At 45.6% G+C, this 21,630-nt stretch overlaps 1 protein-coding gene across 3 annotated transcripts in view; it reads right to left on the reverse strand.

Moving 5' to 3' along the window:
* LOC139411480 (transcription factor 12-like) overlaps positions 1-21,630 on the reverse strand; it is a 92,770-nt gene that overhangs the window by 34,449 nt on the left and 36,691 nt on the right. For all 3 annotated transcript variants that reach the window (XM_071157905.1, XM_071157904.1, XM_071157906.1), the window contains exon 6: positions 4,768-4,832. In XM_071157905.1, coding sequence (XP_071014006.1) covers positions 4,768-4,832 — 65 coding nt within the window. The remainder of the gene's footprint in view (positions 1-4,767; positions 4,833-21,630) is intronic.

Here is a 21,630-nt window from a genome sequence, read left to right on the forward strand (position 1 = left end):
GGAGGAGAGCCGAGATGACACAGAGCTGTCCCAAAACCTGCCTCTGATCTGACAGGCCCAGATTAGTGGGCTGGAGTCCTGAGTCCTCAGCACCCTCCTCTCCTGTTTACTGTGTCATGTGACTGAGTTGAGGCAGCCTCTGGAAGGTTCCAGCAGCCTCCAGGCTCCGCCAGTATCCACTCCACTCCAGTGACCGTTGTGTCCCCAGCAAACAGGCCAATTAAGGGCGTTGACCAATTAGTCTAATTTGCTGCGGACCGTAAGTGGAGAAGGAGGGAGGGTCGAGATGAGTGAGGATACCTCAGAGGAGAGAGCTGCTCTGGAGACTGGAGCCCTCATGTGCTTCCAGGAAACACTACAGTAGTTCCTAGCCACCGTGCTTTTACACCTGCATTGCTTGCTGTTTAGGGTTTTAGGCTGGGTTTCTGTACAGCACTTTGTGACATCAGCTGATGTAAGAAGGGCTTTATAAATACATTTCATTGACTGAGAGGGCTGTGGATTGACACGGTAACCAATGACATTAAACTAACATACAGTTGAAGTCAGAAGTTTACATACACTTAGGTTGGAGTCATTAAAACTTGTTTTCAACCACTCCACAAATTTCTTGTTAACAAACTATAGTTCTGGCAAGTCGGTTAGGACATCTACTTGGTGCATGGCACAAGTAATTTTTCCAACATTAACAGACAGATTATTTCACTGTATCACAATTCCAGTGGGTCAGAAGTTTACATACACTAAGTTGACAGTGCCTTTAAACAACTTGGAAAATTCCAGAAAATTATGTAATGGCCAAATGGCTTAAGGACAACAAAGTCAAGGTGTTGGAGTGGCCATCACAAAGCCCTGACCTCAATCCTATTGAAAATATTTGGGCAGAACTGAAAAAGATCATGCGAGCAAGGAGGCCTACAAACCTGACTCAGTTACACATACTCTGTCAGGAGGAATGGGCCAAAATTCACCCAACTTATTGTGGGAAGCTTGTGGAAGGCTACTTGAAACGTTTGACACAAGTTAAACAATTTAAAGGCAACACTACCAAATACTAATTGAGTGTATGTAAACTTCTGACCCACTGGGAATGTGATGAAAGAAATAAAAGCTGAAATAAATTATTCTCTCTACTATTATTCTGACATTTCACATTCTTAAAATAATGTGGTGATCCTAACTGACCTAAAACAGGACATTTTTACAAGGAATAAATGTCAGGAATTGTGAAAAACTGAGTTTAAATGTATTTGGCTAAGGTGTATGTAAACTTCCGACTTCAACTGTAGGTCAGAGGGAAGGTTTTGACCTTGGTCAATTTCCACAAAAATGTTCATAATTATTATTATCTGGATTGCCTGGGTATTTCACCTACTATCAATACAAAATATTTCCCCAAAATCAAAACCCCTCACAATAACACCAAAATGGCAGTGAGGTGGTACTCTAAAAAGACCATAGATTCTGATTTTAACAGATTGGAATGAAGGCCATCAAGTCCTGTGAAAATCAAGTTTGCCACTGCTTTACTGCAGTAGAAATGAGGGGAGAAGCAGGCTCTGCAAACTGACAACCTGTCACAGAGGCCACTGCATTGACATTGACATGGCACAACAGACCAGACCAGACTCACTTCTGCTGCCTTTGTTCAATGATATTGAATCCTTCCAGCTATATTAGCTGGTGTTTCTTTTATAGAAACTACTGCATGGAACAAAAACCATTCAAGAGCCACAAGAGGTCAGATTAAATATCAATTACCATGTAATCTACAGTACACATAGTAAAGCATAGGAAACTTCAGCGAGGCCAGGGTTTATTGGTTGTTGATTACATATATCTTCACATCATCAGAATTCTATTTAAAGATGACAGAAAATGTTGTTATGCTTTCATGAAACTAAACCCATAATCTTTGATATTCTGGAGAGAAAAAAAAGAGACAATTGAGACGAAGAAGAAAACAGACAGAGAATTGAGTGAAATTGAGTTTAACAGCCAAGGCTTGTTCTGTTCTGTAGTCAGTGTGTGACTGTCTAAGGAGAAGGAGAAAATGTCCTCCCCTAGTACTCCAATAACACACTTGCATCAAATGACGTTGCAGTCAATCATGTTGCTAATGCCCAATACCCGACACAAGGCTTTATTATGTCAAGAATTTCCTGAATCACAGGGCTTTCTGCCCAAGCCTCTTCACATCTCAATGATCATCTCCACTGTGAAATGTCACGCAGATTTGAGGAGATAATGGGAGCCGTCTGTCAACTGCATCCTGTCACTTTAATCAGGGTAATCCGTCTCGCAGGAGGCACACAGGAGCTACCTGTGGAACAGAGTGCTGCCGCCACGGCAACCCCTCTCTCTCCCACTCTCTCTTCCCTGTTCTCCCTCTTTCTTCCCCCACACCCCAGCCCTGTTCATTACCTCATCCCGCTGGGGACATAGGCCCAACTCAATATGGGCACACACAGAACAGTATGCCCGCACTCCCAATGAGAGAGAGAGAGAGAGAGAGAGAGAGAGAGAGAGAGAGCGAGAGCGAGAGAGAGAGAGAGACAGAGACAGAGACAGAGACAGAGACAGAGACAGAGACAGAGACAGAGACAGAGACAGAGACAGAGACAGAGAGAGAGAGAGAGAGAGAGAGAGAGAGAGAGAGAGAGAGAGAGAGAGAGATGATATGCTGAAGGCCTTCAATTAAATCAGATTTCCTGCTATTATGATGAAGGCAGAATAACACCTTACCATACCACAAAGACAATAAGTGGATACATTGGGATCTTTTTCTTTTACTGGTGTGCAGATAACAACTGTCCAAAAAGATGACGCCAGAAGGTTTAGAACACGGGTTGATTATGGTGAGACTGACATGTTCTGTGTAAAAAAGGAACAGTGGAATAAGGGGCCACAGCTGGCTACAACACTCTGAATATCTAATCCAATAAGACATGGGGAGTTCTTCATCACGTTCAATTGATGCAATAATCCGTTGCTGAGCAAGGCAATTTGCTTAGACTTGACAAGCCCACAACTGATGGTCTGTTTGGCAGATATCTGGCGCTATTACAGTAGTTTCCAAAAAACAACCTCTTGATAGATTGATTGATTGTTTGTTTTGAATTTCCATTCTTGGTCCTCTGAGAAGAAAATACAATGTTACCTTTTATTAGGTTAGTGTGGATGGATTATGAAATCTCCAGGATTTGGAGGTTGTGAACATTCAGGCTGCTCATTAAAAGATAAACAATAACTGATAATCTTTGCACCTGAGATGCTTTGCTCATGCTTGATTCGGCTGGACAAGATTCAGCGGTGGAGCCCTGTCGATAATCACTAGAAGGGTTACACAATATTCTCTAAAGAATGAAATTACTTTTTTGGTCTTCCTGTTTTTTTTCTAGGACCAGACAAACTGAATCTCTGCCAGCCTCAGATCTCAGCAGCTGCAGGCCTGCATCAATTCCCCAGTTCCCACACAAAATGTCTGAACTGGCATTCCATCTCCAAAAGCTCTTTTATGAATGACTAAATGAGCTTTCAACTTACATCAGCTATATTTTCACTCTGTCTGACTGGAAGCGCAGACCTCTGTATGACCACATAGTTGTTAGTAGTAATGTGTACAGTGTGTACAGTGAGGGAATAGAGAGGTGAAGGGTGCTACTCTGACACATGATTAGCTTGGGGTTAAACGAGTGGGTTAACAAGTGGGTCGATGAGGTCAGAGGCTCCCTTGATCTTTGGGTTAAGCCCAAAGAGGTGGGCTCTATCTTTTAAAGACATCTTTCAGACGAAGCCCTAAACCTAATCTTAAAGTCCAGACTCACAAACCCCTAATCCCAATATCATTGACCATAATGTGGAATATAAACACTCAGTACTGGGAACAGTGGAGGGTGAAGCAGACCCTGATGGAAGCCATTTTCCGTGGAACTTCTCCTACTGGTCTCACAGCCAGAGCAGAGGGAAAGGAAATACAGAGATACTCGAGATAGAGTGGGCAGAGTCCGAAAAACAGTGAGTGAGAGCGAAAGAGGAGAACAGAGAGAAGAATGAACGAGGGAGAGAAAGAGGAGGAAAGAGAGAGAATATGAGAGCTCTCCCCATTGACTTGCTGATGTCAGACTGAGAGAGAGAGAGAGAGAGAGAGAGAGAGAGAGAGAGAGAGAGAGAGAGAGAGAGAGAGAGCTGTGGCTTGTGCACACAATCAGCCCTTTGTGTTGAACATCTGTGTGGCTGTGAGAGGGGATCTGGGCTGAGCTTGGCTGTGCTCACTGACCCTGGCTTAATGGAGGTGCTGAAAGTGGTGTTTCTCTGTGGTTTCGGGCTGCCCCTGCTAGACCCTGCTAGACATCACAGGGCACGGAGAAACTCCTCAGCCCAGGCAGCTCCACTGTAATCACTCACTCATTATCTCTAAGCCTCGACACCTCAGAATATTCTCATGAGCTTTCTTGTTCGCTTCATAAACCATCTCCGGTGTAAACGTTCCTTTTCACTCTAATTATACTACCAACAAAGGCATTTTATCTGATGAGCTGGACACGCCAATTAGTTTTAACAATGTATTGAGAATGCCCAAACAAGGAAAATTAAACAAGCAGAGTTCACCCCACTATATTTACATTATAGTCATTTAGCAGACGCGCTTATCCAAAGCGACTTACAGTAGTGAGTGCATACATTTTCTTAGTGGTACCTGGTTACAAGCGCCATGCTCTACCAACGGAGCCACACGAAGCAGTAAATAGCAGATATCAAACTTACCTGGCAGCCAGACACGCCAGGCTCTCTCCCATAGGGTGGAAATTGAGCCCTCTCTGCTGATTTACCTATGGAGGCACAGAGAAAAGTTTAGACAAAAACCATTGACACCACATCATGGTCTAGAAATCATCGTTCTAACTCATTGTGTCTTGAAATAACAAGGTAATATCCTAATTCACTTTCACACTTATACAGGTCACATATGATGCCACACATTAGGACATAAACCACTGCTCCATATCATAATGCAGATCTGTACAAAATGTTATGTAGAATACGTATTCCTTAAGCCAGAAGAGATCCTCCTAGACAAGAGTTGCTCCATCAGTGTCACACTTTTGGTGTGCAGCACTCCTCCTGAGAGAGACGCTTCCCGGCAGCCGTCAGGAAAACAAATAAAACACACAACGCACCACGCACATGAATCATGCTCCTCACAATATACTAAACTCAGCAGTTTTACTCCGGCGGAAAAAAACAAGAGGTTCCTACAAGGAAATGATAAACAACTTTAACCACATCGTACATTATTTTTGTCAGACTTTCAAACATTGCAAGCACCAGACGCAGCACTGGAACAACATTGGGTTTACTCTAGGGAAAAAGTAGATTTTCTAGTGAGTTTAAAACTTGCCTAGCAAGGAGATTCTGTTACGCTCTGACTGAACAGAACATCATACTGGCATGCCCAGGTGAACATAAGCACATGTTGGAGGATTCACATCTCTGAGTATTGCTGCGGGGCACAGTCGTACTGCATCTGCACACAGTCTCCAGAGAGCTTGAGAGGAAGCTGCCGAAATCAGGTAAGGTGGTTTAACTGACAACGCTGCTTCTCTTTCAGTAGCAACACACAATGATATAACATTTCTGGGTTAGCTCTCTCGCAAAGGAAGGAGCATTTAGTTGTGGGTTAACTACATACCCTGAGCCACCGCAGAGGGAGAGAACATCTGTCTTGGCTGACTAAAAAGGTTATACCTGTTGTTGTTTTTTTACATTTCATGAGCTGCATCTCAGCCTCAGCGTGGTTTGGTCTCCATCGGTATCACTTAGTCGCCCTGTCTCTCCCCTGTGAGGAGATGCTCGTGCCCACAGTGAAATATTCATCCCCAGCATGTGTTTTGTCACACACTCTCTGTCCACCGTGAATAATTGATGGCTGAGTGTTATTGTTTCTCAGGAAAACTTCCTCTCTCTCACCAGGTCTGGCCCTACCTAAATACCTACCTACCTGCCAGGGAGAGAGGTAGCCAGCTAGCGGCCAGGCAGGCAGCTCACCTGAACCTCTGGAGCACGACCCGGCCAAGCCAAGCGTTGTAACACGCCCAGGGACCTGAGCAGAGTCAACAACGCTGCAGTTCAGCCCAAACCGAGGGGAAACATCCCTGAGGAACCCGACGGTAAACAGGCATTTAACTGTTTAGCGTGCCGCCACGCATGATCACACAGCGCTAAGAGCGCAGCATTGGTAAACAAAGAGAAGTTCCCATTCTGATGTCACTGTACTTACCAGCACACCCCTGTGTTTACCACAGCAACATGTGCAGATACAGAGTATGATAACAATACTGAGATATAGATACATTTATTTTGAGATAGATAGATAGATAGATAGATAGATAGATAGATAGATAGATAGATAGATAGATAGATAGATAGATAGACTGCTAAAATAACACATCCTAGATCTGAATGAATGAAATATTCTTATTAAAAACTTTTTCTTTACATAGTTGAATGTGCTGACAACAAAATCACACAAAAATTATCAATGGTAATCAAATTTACCAACCCATGGAGGTCTGGATTTGGAGTCACACTCAAAATTAAAGTGGAAAACAACACTACAGGCTGATCCAACTTTGATGTAATGTCCTTAAAACAAGTCAAAATGAGGCTCAGTAGTGTGTGTGGCCTCCACGTGCCTGTATGACCTCCCTACAACGCCTGGGCATGCTCCTGATGAGGTGGCGGATGGTCTCCTGAGGGATCTCCTCCCAGACCTGGACTAAAGCATCCGCCAACTCCTGGACAGTCTGTGGTGCAACGTGGCGTTGATGGATGGAGCGAGACATGATGTCCCAGATGTGCTCAATTGGATTCAGGTCTGGGGAACGGGCGGGCCAGTCCATAGCATCAATGCCTGCACGGTGTTGGGCTGTAAGCACAACCTCCACCTGTGGACGTCGGGCCCTCATACCACCCTCATGGAGTCTGTTTCTGACCGTTTGAGCAGACACATGCACATTTGTGGCCTGCTTGAGGTCATTTTGCAGGGCTCTGGCAGTGCTCCTCCTGCTCCTCCTTGCACAAAGGCGGAGGTAGCGGGCCTGCTGCTGGGTTGTTGCCCTCTTACGGCCTCCTCCACGTCTCCTGATGTACTGGCCTGTCTCCTGGTAGCGCCTCCATGCTCTGGACACTACGCTGACAGACAGCAGCAAACCTTCTTGCCACAGCTCGCATTGATGTGCCATCCTGGATTAGCTGCACAACCTGAGCCACTTGTGTGGGTTGTAGACTCCGTCTCATGCTACCACTAGAGTGAAAGCACCGCCAAAATTCAAAAGTGACCAAAACATCAGCCAGGAAGCATAGGAACTGAGAAGTGGTCTGTGGTCACCACCTGCAGAACCACTCCTTTATTGGGGGTGTCTTGCTAATTGCCTATAATTTCCATCTGTTGTCTATTCCATTTGCACAACAGCATGTGAAATGTATTGTCAATCAGTGTTGCTTCCTAAGTGGACAGTTTGATTTCACAGAAGTGTGATTGACTTGGAGTTACATTGTGTTGTTTAAGTGTTCCCTTCATTTTTTTGAGCAGTGTATATATACAGTTGAAGTCGGAAGTTTACATACACTTAGGTTGGAGTCATTAAAACTCGTTTTTCAACCACTCCACAAATGTCTTGTTAACAAACTATAGTTTTGGCAAGTTGTTTAGGACATCTACTTGGTGCATGACACAAGTAATTTTTCCAACAATTGTTTACAGACAGATTTTTTCACTTATAACTCACCGTATCACAATTCCAGTGGGTCAGAAGTTTACATATACTAAGTTGACTGTGCCTTTAAACAGCTTGGAATATTCCAGAAAATGATGTAATGGCTTTAGAAGCTTCTGATAGGCTAATTGACATAATTTGAGTCAATTGGAGGTGTACCTGTGAATGTATTTCAAGGCCACCTTCAAACTCAGTGCCCCTTTGCTTGACATTATGGGAAAATCAAAAGAAATCAGCCAAGACCTCAGAAATACAATTGTAGACCTCCACAAGTCTGGTTCATCCTTGGGAGCAATTTCCAAATGCCTGAAGGAACCACGTTCATCTGTACAAACAATAGTACACAGGTATAACCACCATGGGACCACGCAGCCGTCATACCGCTCAGCGTTATGTGCGAAAAGTGCAAATCAATCCCAGAACAACAGCAAAGGACCTTGTGAAGATGCTGGAGGGAACAGGTACAACAGTATCTATATCCACAGTAAAATGAGTCCTATATCAACATATCCTGAAAGGCCGCTCAACCAGGAAGAAGCCACTGCTCCAAAACCGCCATATAAAAGCCAGACTACAGTTTGCAACTGCACATGGGGACAAAGATTGTATTTTTTGGAGAAATGTCCTCTGGTCTGATTAAACAAAATTAGAACTGTTTGGCCATAATGACCATCGTTATGTTTGGAGGAAAAAGGGGGATGCTTGCAAGCCGAAGAACACCATCCCAACCGTGAAGCACAGGGGTGGCAGCATCATGTTGTGGGGGTATATATAAAATGTATTAATATATTAGATGTGTATAAGATGTGTGCTACTACACTGTATAGAAATCCACAGCATGTGTTTTTATTTTTAGAGGGGAGGACATGACAAAATAATAAAGTCTGTACATCAAAAGGAAAACCACAAAAAACAGCGATATTCAAATGCTAATCATTATATTTTATTTTTTTGACTGTTTCAAATATAATGCCACACATTGTATTTTGGGGTGAGGTTGTACATTCTCATTGATAGAAATGCTTTCAGTGGGTAATGTAGAAACCTTTCAGTGGATCATGTAGAAACCTTTAAGAATGTTCCAGTTTGAAAGAAAGAACAGGGTGTCAAAGAGAAGCTTCTGTAGAAGATCCATAGGTGCTCAACACACAAACACAAAGATTAGAAAACAATGTGGGCTCGCTCATAAAATACAGTCATCTACATGAAGAAAGCCTCCAAAAAGGAATATGGGGGAGAAAAAGTGTCTTGGAATGTCAAATATCAACAATGTAAGACAGCCCAGCTATTGCAATTGCAATTTGTTTAAGTGTTACTGGCGAGTGTTTGTGCCAAGCAGGCTGCTGGCTGCGAAGCTGATGTTTGAGGAACCGGTGCCAGCTAGCGCAGCTGTGAGGCCACTGCCCCACCCCCGTCGCCCACCCACCCCAAACCTCACTCACCCTCCACACTCCCCACTCTCTCCTCCATGAGCAAAATGAGTCACCCGGAGGAGAAGGATGCAGTGGCGAGGGGAAGGGCCAAGTGGGAGCGTGGCTAGAGATGAACTTCGGGATCTGGTGTAGAGGTCACTGATTAACAGGGTTCTGGGCTCGGCTCGCCTGCCTTGCTGCCTGCCTGATGCGGATGCTCCTCTAACCCCTGTTTTATCTAATCACATCCTCCATCTCTCCTTAGCACTGCTAGAGGAGTGACAGGCTAGAGGGGCTCTGTGATCAATAACCTGCCTGGCCCAACACTCCCCTCTGTCTCCCCCTGCCTGTCCCCCTGGAAGCCACCAGCAGGCACTTCCCCTCCGTAATAGGACACATCATACATTATAGAAACCCTCTGACTGGGATGATTAATGGAGCCAAATCATCACACTTAAGAGCAGAGCGCATGTGGAGTGTGATGTGTTGGTCGAGGACACAGTACAAGACCTAGGAGAGTCTCTCTCACATGCCAGTGGATGAGGGGAGGCAGACAGCCAGGGCAGGATCACTGTGCTTTGATTGTAGAGGGCACTGCTGCTGCTGCCGCTGCTGCTACCGCTGAGACTGCTAACTCAGCCATTTAGAAACTTGGTTGAAGGAAACCTGGCTCAAGGATACCCAAGGAAGTTTTCTACAATACTTTAACAAAAGACGTCTAACAGAAAAGTAAAAGGTAGACTGGCTAGCGTTCCATCAAAGAGCACCTAAACTCTATGGCCTGGCTGTCTTGCCATGAAAGTTAATCCAGGAAAACATCAGAATGAATAGCAATTTACAGCTAATAGGTACTTTCAAGGGTATCACTCAACGTTTTTTAAACCACTAATCATGTGAAGTGATGGAGAAGTTGATCACAGGTCTGGTGGATGTGTGTTCAAGATGCTGAAGCCGTGAAGAACAAGTGATAATAAATCAGGTGGAACAGATTGGCACTTAGGTTTTTCTTCTAGAGCCGAGCGAGCACCCAAATTAGCCCGACACATACACCCTCATCACAACACAGCGCTCTCCTCTGTTTCTAGCAGACATAACTCAATCTGAGGAGAATAGGTCCCCGTAATAACCTATATTTACAGAGCCAGAACATGACTCGAGCCATTAAATCTTAATTCTCCTTTACGAAGCACTGAAGTCTGAAACAAGACCTCATCCATCAAAGCCCACTAACGTTGTGAGCGAAAAGAGCAACGAAAACCATGAGAACAAGAGACCAATTTCACCAGAGGAGTCGCAGGCCTGACACTTTCCAGGGCATTAGCCATGCTGTTTATTATCTCCCCAAGCAGGCCTGTCCTATCACAGCCAGCCTGGCATTCACAACAGCAGCGCTAATATCATTATTACAAGATTTGTTCTGAGCAGGTGCAGTCGGTCTACAGAAAGCAATATTCTCTCCAACTGTTTCATTTTTTGATTCTTGTCTGTGACAGTTTCTATTTTGTATTTTTTTTAATACATTTTTGTACTTCCCTAGACTACAGTGTGTGTTGATGGATAGGATGGTAAGTAAATTCATCATTCTGCTAGCGAGGAAGAAGCCCGGGCTGTCCAGGTGTCCATCAAGAACAGTGTTGACACCGGCGCAGACGCAATCCCCCAGATACATGATGCAAAAACAACAAGAATAAACCGGCTTAATTACAGCCATCACAGCAGATGATCTAAATAGAAATGAAGTCCACTGGGACAGACACCTTGGATAATACTGTGGCTCCTAGCCAAATCAATAGCACTGATGACACTGGCTCAATATGAAAATCAATTTGAACGGAAAAAGGCTTCCTTCAATTCTGGCATACGACTAACACTGTCTGAATGTATATGTACCACAATATACACGTGGCCTTTTGACTGGCCATTATGATTATGATCGCCTAAAGTTGAAAACAGTTTTGACATTGAATGCAATGCAATAGAGGAGTTGCGAATCATTATGTTGAACAGTTACCATCAATACCAAAAATAGAACAGATATGTCTATGCTAGTGTGCAGCAGTGGAGACATTGATTTGCCCTCCACCCTACAATTCAACCTTACTGAACTGAATGACTTCCTTAGATAGGGTATAATGAGTGAGTGAGGTATAAACAGCATCTGCAACATGAAATATTGAAATGAAATTGGGATGCAGCTCAGAGACCTCAGAATGAAGGCGTTGTGAGGAGTCATTCACAGTATGGCTCCCTATTGATTGGAGCATGGAGGTGCTGTGCAGTGCGCCTTGTTTTGATACTCTGGGAGGTAGTGATCTAAGCATCTCTAGGGATCAATTCAAAACCCCAGCCACAAAAACAGCCAATTAGTGAGCTCTGCTCCGCTCTGCTCTGCTCCGCTCTACAGCATCTCCGATGCATTCCTACCGAGGGCCTCTTTGTTTTTCTACCCTGAGACCCCTCGACTCGCCTCACTGGTAAGGAAGGCACGGACCAAATAAAACAAACACACAACACAGAATCAAATCAAAGTTTATAGGTTGTGTACACAGATTTGCAGATGCTATCACAGGTGCAGCGAAATTCTTATGTTTCTAGCTCCAAAAGTGCAGTAACACCTAGCAACAAAACAGTACACATAATCAAAAAGTAAATATCAGAACAAGCTATATCTCAACATAAATATAAACATATATACACTGAGTGTATAAAACATTAGGAACACCTTCCCAATACTGAGTTGCAGCCCCCCTTTTGCCCTCAGAACAGCCACAATTCGTTGGGGCATGGACTCTACAAGGTGTCGAAAGCATTCCACAGGAATGCTGGCCTGTGTTGACAACAATACTTCCCACAGTTGTGTCAAGTTGGCTGGATGTCCTTTGGATGGTAGACAATTCTTGATACACACGGGAAACTGTGTAGCTTGAAAAACCCAGCAGCGTTGCAGTCCTTGACACACTCAAACAGGTGTGCCTGGCACCTACTACCATACCCTGTTCAAAGGCACTTAAATCTTTGTCTCGCCCATTCACCCTCTAAATGGCACACATACACAATCCATGTCTCAATTGTCTCAAGGCTTAAAAATCCTTCTTTAACCTGTCTCCTCCCCTTCATCGACACTGATTGAAGTGGATTTAACAAATGACATCAATGAGGGATCATAGCTTTCACCTGGAATCACCTGGTCAGTCTATGTCATTGAAAGAGCAGGTGTTCCTGTGTTGTACACTCAGTGTATATACACTACATGACCAAAAGTATGTGGACATCTGCTTGTCGAACATCTCATTCCTAAATAATGGGCATTAATATGGAGTTGGACCCCCCTTTGTTACTATAACAGACTCCACTCTTCTGGGAAGGCTTTCTACTAGATGTTGGAACATCTCTACGGGGACTTGCTTCCATTCAGCCACAAGAGCATTAGTGAGGTCGGTCAGGCCTGGCTCGCAGTTGTCATTCCAATTCATCTCAAGGGTGTTTGATGGGGTTGAGGTCAGGGCTCTGTGCAGGCCAGTCAAGTACATTCAACACCAATCTCGACAAACCATTTCTGTATGGACATCGCTTTGTGCACAGGGGCATTGTCATGCTGAAACAGGAAAGGGCCTTCCCCTAACTGTTGCCACAAAGTTGGAAGCACAGAATCATCTAGAATGTCATTGTATGCTACCATGAAAAACAAGCCCAGGCCATTATTCCTCGTCCGCCAAACTTTACAGTTGGCAATATGCATCTGACAGGTAGAACTATCCTGGCATCCAGTAAACCCATGCGTCCGTCGGACTGCCAGATACTAAAGAGTGATTCATCACTCCAGAGAACGCGTTTCCACTGCTCCAGATTCCAATGGTGGCGAGCTTTACACCATTCCAGCCGATGCTTAGCATTGTGCATGGTGATCTTAGGCTTGTGTGCGGCTGCTCTGCAATGGAAAACCATTTCATGAAGCTCCCCATGAACAGTTATTGTGGTGACGTTGCTTCCAGAGGCAGTTTGGAACTCGGTAGTTGATTGTTGGAACCGAGGACAGACGATTTCAACACACTACATGCTTCAGCACTCAGCAGTCCCGTTCTGTGAGCTTGTGTGGCCTACCACTTTGCGGCTTAGCCATTGTTGCTCCTAGACATTTCCACTTCAAAATAACAGCACTTACAGTTGACTGGGGCAGCTCTAGCAGAGCAGAAATTTGACGAACTAACTTGGAAAGGTGGCATCCTATGATGGTGTCACGTTGAAGTCACTGAGCACTTCAGTAAGGCCATTCTACTGCCAATGTTTGTCTATGGAGATTCCATGGCTGTGTGCTCAATTTTATACACCTGTCAGCAACGGGTGTGGCTGAAATATCCGAATCCACTCATTTGAAGGGGTGTCCACATACTTTTGTGTATATAGTGTATATATATATATAAATGGTGTGTATATACAGTATGGACAGAATTTGAATAGAAAAGGTGTGTACAGCAGTAGTTATATAGGATGAGCCATGACTAGAATACAGTATATACATATAAAGTGGGTAAAACAGTGTGTAAACATGAGGAAATAGAGGGTAATGCTAAAGCCAAATGAATAGATCATACATCTGTTCCCCCCTCTTTCTTTCCAGTGTGTGCTGTGCCTGTGAAGTATCCCAACCCATGCTCCTGTCCCTGCGTTAGGAGTGCTAGCCAAGAACCTCATCGCAATCCATTATCGCTGTCAAGTTAATGTTCCATGTTGAGCCATATGGCAGGGCTAACACATGCAATAAAATAAATTCCTTCAACTTGTTACAGTCAGCACTTTCAGCTGTCCAAAAAACAAACATTAACAGATTTACATGCTGACCACACCGCTCGCTTCACGTGCACGAGTGTTGCAAAATAAATGCAAACATACATGTTATTCAATTATTGCACCCACACTGCTCGTGCGCGCCAACGGGCGTCTGTTTTGCCAAGCGCTAAAATAGAAGTCAGTTCTATTTGTGACGCTGAATGCGGTGCAAGTCCTGCCTCTCCCATCTCATTGGTTTATAGAAGCAGATACCCACGTGCCATCTCCTCATTGGTTATACCCACGTGGGTAATTGAAATATGAGTTCAGTCAGTCGTCGTGGTAACTATGAAAGTTAGATGCCAATTGCCATATAAAGTCTGAAGAAGAAAAAGCCTGGAAGTAGGAGAGATGACTAGAAACGATTTGGTTGACCGTTTTATGTGTGGATTAATTGTCGGAGTAGAGGACCTTGTGCATTTCAGGTAAAATAACAACTCAACGTTTATATCCCAGGACAAATTAGCAAGCAACTGCAAGCTAACTAGCTAAATTGCCATAAATGTTTAATGCTTTTCGACCTGTCCACAAATTAATATAATTGGTTCAGAGTTTGTTTTGATATTTCAACATGCGTATTGTGATCGCATTTGGTGTGGGGGGACAAAATCCAATTGTGCACATAGCGTACGCTTGTGGCCAGTTTGGGTACGGTGTTATTGTGTTTGCTGCATTTTCTGTTGATATTCATGACAAAAACAGGAAAGCCAACAGGAAAAGAGAGAGACAGGGGGTGAAGAAGGGGTGGACTCAGGGACCTACAGTGGAAAGTAAAACATAGGAAATTGATTTTAGACCACGTACTACAGAGCAGCTCCTTTTCCACCCTGATATTCTACAATAACCCTGTAGTGGAAAGTTCTGGTCTCTTTGGAAATCTTGCATTGGGCATGCTCAGTAGCTCCCAAACACAATCCACTGGTTGGCGTGACATTACAGCCGTGAACAAAGCAGCACACCCACTCACTGGTTTCCCTGGCTTTTAAAATGGAGCCTTTTGTTTCCTTCTCTCAAGTGTTTGTGTACATCCATCCTGTTGCAGGCTTTTGATGTATTCACCAGGTTGTGTTTGACAGTAAATAAAACCTGTGCTGTGAGCTGGGCTAGGGTTGTGGAGAGGTCAGCAGGGTGGTAAGGGTAGTACATCAGCACCTCCTCCCTCTCTGATGTAGCAGTCAGTGCCCACTGCCCAGCCAGCCCAGTCCAGCTACCAGCAAGGCAGAGTCCCACACTGGGGGCACAATAAAGCTCTGGGGAAACAACTCTCTTTTCCCACCCTGAGCTCAGCATCAATTTCTGTTAATTACAGCCTTGTCAGCAGCAGCATTATTCAAACAGCCAGCGCAAAATGTTAATGAGTTCTTTTGCATATTTATTTTTTCCTTTGTTGAAATGTCATTGATTATTACGTTCTACGATGATGAATGCCTTCGCTGATGTGCTCTGATATGTAATTAGTCATTAGGTGGAATGAATAGATCAATTAAAAGAGAGGGACCGGGATTAAGAATAATCAGAATCAAACGAGGAGGAATCTAAGTAGAGCAAAATGAAACAGACTTGTTAAGGTGAGTCATGCTCGACAAAATGAAAAGGCTCTCTTTTAACAGCAAAGACAAGCTTCCTCCATCTCTCTCAAGTTCAGGATGGGAGGAGCATGAAATGGTTTTTAATCATGACAAGGACTCTAAATATTCAGCTGGATCAAAGACGACCTTCATTATAACACACAGCTTTTAGCCTTGAAGTATGCCTTTCAAAATGAAGTACTACTGCCCCTCTGACTACCTAGAGACAGAAGGGATTTGATTCCCCTGGTGGTCTGTTCCTGTGTATAAGGAGAGGTGGAGAGGTGGATTTTCTGATTGTATTTATCCCAAATACCCCCAGCCCCCACCACACAGGATAATCAGACAAGAAGCTTGGTCTATTTGATTTTTCCGCGTTGGTAAAAAGAGAAAAGGGGAGGGGGGAAATGTTTTCGTTTGGCCTTTCCCATTTTCGGAGCCTCACTATCCTCCAGCCAGTGCTTGCTATTCACAGGATGAAAAAAATGCATTACTGCAGACCAGATGGGAACATTCCACATGACCAAACCAATCAATCACCTTGGTGGGACGCAGGTGCGACACAGCCGTGCTGCAACACACCATTTCACAGTCTATCGGGCACAAACACATGGCCACCAATCAATGGCACCCCGAGGACCCGCGAGAAGGGGGGTGCCTCCCCAGCCCTACTGGTTCATGGCTGATGACTTCATAATCACGCATCCATTCTCACAGCGCAGGAGGGCCATGAGCTACCTAACAAACTCTCCCACCACGTGGTTCACACTGACGCTGTGATGGAGGCCACCACATTAGGGTCACTAACACACACGTAGTCACACCCCTATCAGACATGCATGTGAGACGGCCATGTTCGGGCAACAGGAGCATTGAGGGGAAAACAAGAATACATTGAATAAGCCCTGGAAAAGGAGGGGAGAGAATTCTTGCATGTCCCTGGATGGATATTATAGTACAGTCAGTGTGCCACATCAAAGTGTGTGTGTGTTGACGGCTGGTATTAGATGCCAGGCAACTGTTAAACAATGACACATCAGAGGATCAGAGATGAAGGACCAGGAAGGATAACACAGGTTAGGAAGTTTGATCCGGCTCTTAGTCACGAAGCAGTTTGGGCATATTCCCTTTCACAGAAATCCCAGAGACCCAAATGTCCAAGGTCCAACAGAACAACCCAAAAACTAAACAGCCATATAGAGAGGGTGGTCAAATGGGACCAGTCCTTTGATAATCGTTTCAGAGCTGTGTGTGTGTGTGTGTGTGTGTGTGTGTGTGTAACGTGCGTGGTAGGCATTTAAGAGGTCTCAGTTAAATTCTCTGAGTTGACTAAGCATTTAATTCCCCACCTCCATCTCCCTGGCAGCAGCGGGGGGGGGGGGGGGGGGCTCCAACAGGGGCTGAGAGAGGTGGACAGAAGGAGAGGGGGATGAGGGGAGGAGGGGGATAGAAGGAGAGGTTGGAGGAGGGGGATAGAAGGAGAGGGGGGGGAGGGGGAAAGAAGGAGAGGGTGGAGGAGAGGGATAGAAGGAGATGGGGAGGAGGGGGAGAGGGAGAGGGAGAGGAGGGGAGGAGGGATAGAAGGAGAGGGAGAGGAGGGGGATAGAAGGAGAGGGAGAGGAGGGGAGGAGGTGGATAGAAGGAGGGGGGGAGGAGGGGATAGAAGGAGAGGGGGAGGCGGAGGATAGAAGGAGAGGGGGAGGAGGGGATAGAAGGGGAGGGGGATAGAAGGAGAGGGGGAGGAGGGGGATAGAAGGAGAGGGAGAGGAGGGGAGGAGGGATAGAAGGAAAGGGAGAGGAGGGGGATAGAAGGAGAGGGAGAGGAGGAGGATAGAAGGAGAGGGGGAGGAGGGGATAGAAGGAGAGGGAGAGGAGGGGAGGAGGTGGATAGAAGGAGGGGGGGAGGAGGGGATAGAAGGAGAGGGGGAGGGGGTGGATAGAAGGAGAGGGGGAGGAGGGGGATAGAAGGAGAGGGGGAGGAGTGGGATAGAAGGGGGGGATAGAAGGAGAGGGGGAGGAGTGGGATAGAAGGGGAGGAGGGGATAGAAGGGGAGGGGGATAGAAGGAGAGGGGGAGGAGGGGATAAAAGGAGAGGGGGAGGAGTGGGATAGAAGGGGAGGAGGGGACAGAAGGGGAGGGGGATAGAAGGAGAGGGGGAGGAGAGGATAGAAGGAGAGGGAGAGGAGAGGAATAGAAGGAGAGGGGGAGGAGGGGGATAGAAGGAGAGGGGAGGAGGGGAGGAGGTGGATAAAAGGAGAGGGGAGAAGAGGAGGATAGAAGGAGAGTGGGATGAGGGGAGGAGGGGGATAGAAGGAGAGGTTGGAGGAGGGGGATAGAAGGAGAGGGGGGGAGGGGGAAAGAAGGAGAGGGTGGAGGAGAGGGATAGAAGGAGATGGGGAGGAGGGGGAGAGGGAGAGGGAGAGGAGGGGAGGAGGGATAGAAGGAGAGGGAGAGGAGGGGGATAGAAGGAGAGGGAGAGGAGGGGAGGAGGTGGATAGAAGGAGGGGGGAGGAGGGGATAGAAGGAGAGGGGGAGGCGGAGGATAGAAGGAGAGGGGGAGGAGGGGATAGAAGGGGAGGGGGATAGAAGGAGAGGGGGAGGAGGGGGATAGAAGGAGAGGGAGAGGAGGGGAGGAGGGATAGAAGGAAAGGGAGAGGAGGGGGATAGAAGGAGAGGGAGAGGAGGAGGATAGAAGGAGAGGGGGAGGAGGGGATAGAAGGAGAGGGAGAGGAGGGGAGGAGGTGGATAGAAGGAGGGGGGAGGAGGGGATAGAAGGAGAGGGGGAGGGGGTGGATAGAAGGAGAGGGGGAGGAGGGGGATAGAAGGAGAGGGGGAGGAGTGGGATAGAAGGGGGGGATAGAAGGAGAGGGGGAGGAGTGGGATAGAAGGGGAGGAGGGGATAGAAGGGGAGGGGGATAGAAGGAGAGGGGGAGGAGGGGATAAAAGGAGAGGGGGAGGAGTGGGATAGAAGGGGAGGAGGGGACAGAAGGGGAGGGGGATAGAAGGAGAGGGGGAGGAGAGGATAGAAGGAGAGGGAGAGGAGAGGAATAGAAGGAGAGGGGGAGGAGGGGGATAGAAGGAGAGGGGAGGAGGGGAGGAGGTGGATAAAAGGAGAGGGGAGAAGAGGAGGATAGAAGGAGAGGGGAGGAGGGGAGGAGGTGGATAAAAGGAGAGGGGAGAAGGGGAGGAAGTGGATAAAAGGAGAGGGGAGAAGAGGAGAAGGTGGATAGAAGGAGAGGGGAGGAGGGGAGGCTGAGCTTGGGCAGGGGAAACAGGGGACATTCTGACAGACATTCAGCCAGCTCTCTGTGAGGGCTCTAAATGAATCACAGGTCAGGTGTGGCAGAGTTTACGCTATTTCATGCTTTTTAGTGTTTTAACATGCACTTAGTGTTTGCTCCAGTTCCCCTGTTTCTGTGGCTAACTGAAACCTACAGAGATAACAGAAAGATGCAAAGTTAGAGCTACCACATGTAGGTGGATGATCATTTATATAAAAGACAACCTTTCATGTACAGTTAATGAAACATAACAAAGGTGAGTACACAATGACAAAGAGAATGGAACCAGACCTGTTCCCAGGTAAATAGAAATGTTCCAGCTGAAACACAGGATTAATATCTCATTAAGCCACAGCGCTCCAGGCTAGGACGAGAAGCAATGAATAAAATAAGATATATGTGTAATGAAAGATTTAATATGGATGAACAGGGACAAAGTGGGGGGGATTGGTGTGTGTGTGTGTGCTCAGTGGAGGTGTGTGTGTGTGTGTGTGTGCTCCGTGGAGGTGTGTGTGTGTGTGTGCGTGCTCTTTGCCAAACCCTGCAGGTTGGATTATATTACACAGGCAGGGTAATGACGCTGTGGATTCCCTACGTATCCTGGGAGGAGAGGGGATTGTGCTGCCCTGCTCCTGGGACGAGCACGTCTGAAAACTAACACGATTACATTGAATCATTTGCTACATTCATTTCTCTCCATGAATTGGATCCACGGGGGAATGGGGGTGGATATTTTTAGGGGAGGCTGTGGCAGGCGCTGCGTTTGCCACCTGAGGTCCCTGGGCCAGGTGTGTGTGGTATGTGTGTGGTATGTGTGTGGACTGGAGTGTGTGAGGGAAAGAGAAGTGCACCTGCATGGCTCTGTAAGAGCACAGGGCACAGACACACAACTGACTCCACCACTCTAAACATGACTTGTATTTCATAAAGTCCTATGAATTTAATTGGGTTGACTCATCCCAACAAGTAATTAAACACAGAGGTTTATGAATGGGTGTGTGATCACACTGTCAGTCTGGGTTATTGGGACAAAGTCAATTATTCCTGCTAGACTTATTCCTGATAGACAACTGTAGCGCAGCCTGTGTGCCCTCAAGGGTATATCTGCAAACTCAGAAGGACAGTGCCAATGACAGTGCCAGCAATACAGTGTCATCAATACAGTGTCATCAATACAGTGTCATCAATACAGTGTCATCAATACAGTGTCATCAATACAGTGTCATCAATACAGTGTCATCAATACAGTGCCAATGACAGTGTCATCAATACAGTGTCATCAATACAGTGTCATCAATACAGTGTCATCAATACAGTGTCATCAATACAGTGTCATCAATACAGTGTCATCAATACAGTGCCAATGACAGTGCCAGCAATACAGTGTCATCAATACAGTGTCATCAATACAGTGTCATCAATACAGTGTCATCAATACAGTGTCATCAATACAGTGCCAATGACAGTGTCATCAATACAGTGTCATCAATACAGTGTCATCAATACAGTGTCATCAATACAGTGTCATCAATACAGTGTCATCAATACAGTGTCATCAATACAGTGCCAATGACAGTGTCATCAATACAGTGTCATCAATACAGTGTCATCAATACAGTGTCATCAATACAGTGTCATCAATACAGTGCCAATGACAGTGTCATCAATACAGTGTCATCAATACAGTGTCATCAATACAGTGTCATCAATACAGTGTCATCAATACAGTGTCATCAATACAGTGTCATCAATACAGTGCCAATGACAGTGCCAGCAATACAGTGTCATCAATACAGTGTCATCAATACAGTGTCATCAATGACAGTGCCAGCAATACAGTGTCATCAATACAGTGTCATCAATACAGTGCCAGCAATACAGTGCCAATGACAGTGCCAGCAATACAGTGCCAATGACAGTGCCAGCAATACAATGCCAATGACAGTGCCAGCAATACAGTGTCATCAATACAGTGTCATCAATACAGTGTCATCAATACAGTGTCATCAATACAGTGCCAATGACAGTGCCAGCAATACAGTGTCATCAATACAGTGTCATCAATACAGTGTCATCAATGACAGTGCCAGCAATACAGTGTCATCAATACAGTATCATCAATACAGTGCCAGCAATACAGTGCCAATGACAGTGCCAGCAATACAGTGCCAATGACAGTGCCAGCAATACAGTGCCAATGACAGTGCCAGCAATACAGTGTCATCAATACAGTGTCATCAATACAGTGTCATCAATACAGTGTCATCAATACAGTGTCATCAATACAGTGCCAATGACAGTGCCAGCAATACAGTGCCAATGACAGTGCCAGCAATACAGTGCCAATGACAGTGCCAGCAATACAGTGTCATCAATACAGTGCCGTGAAAAAGTATTTGCCCCCTTTCTGATTTTCTTTCTTTTTGCATATTTTTGATACTGAATGTTATAAGATCTTCAACCAAAACCTAATATTAGATAAAGTGAACCTGAGTCTACAAATGTTGACATTGTGATGGTTCAGGGATGCTTTGATGCCTCAGGACCTGGACGACTTGCCTTAATAGAAGGAACCATGAATTCTGCTCTGTATCAGAGAATTCTACAGGAGAATGTCAGGCCATCTGTCTGTGAGCTGAAACTGAAGCACAGCTGGGTCATACAGCAAGACAATGATCCAAAACACACAATCAAGTCTACATGACAATGGCTAAAAAGCAACCAATTTCAAGTCAGTCCCAATTGAGATGTTGTGGCAGGACTT

Source organism: Oncorhynchus clarkii, chromosome 6 (assembly GCF_045791955.1).
Source record: "Oncorhynchus clarkii lewisi isolate Uvic-CL-2024 chromosome 6, UVic_Ocla_1.0, whole genome shotgun sequence".
Taxonomy (NCBI): domain Eukaryota; kingdom Metazoa; phylum Chordata; class Actinopteri; order Salmoniformes; family Salmonidae; genus Oncorhynchus; species Oncorhynchus clarkii.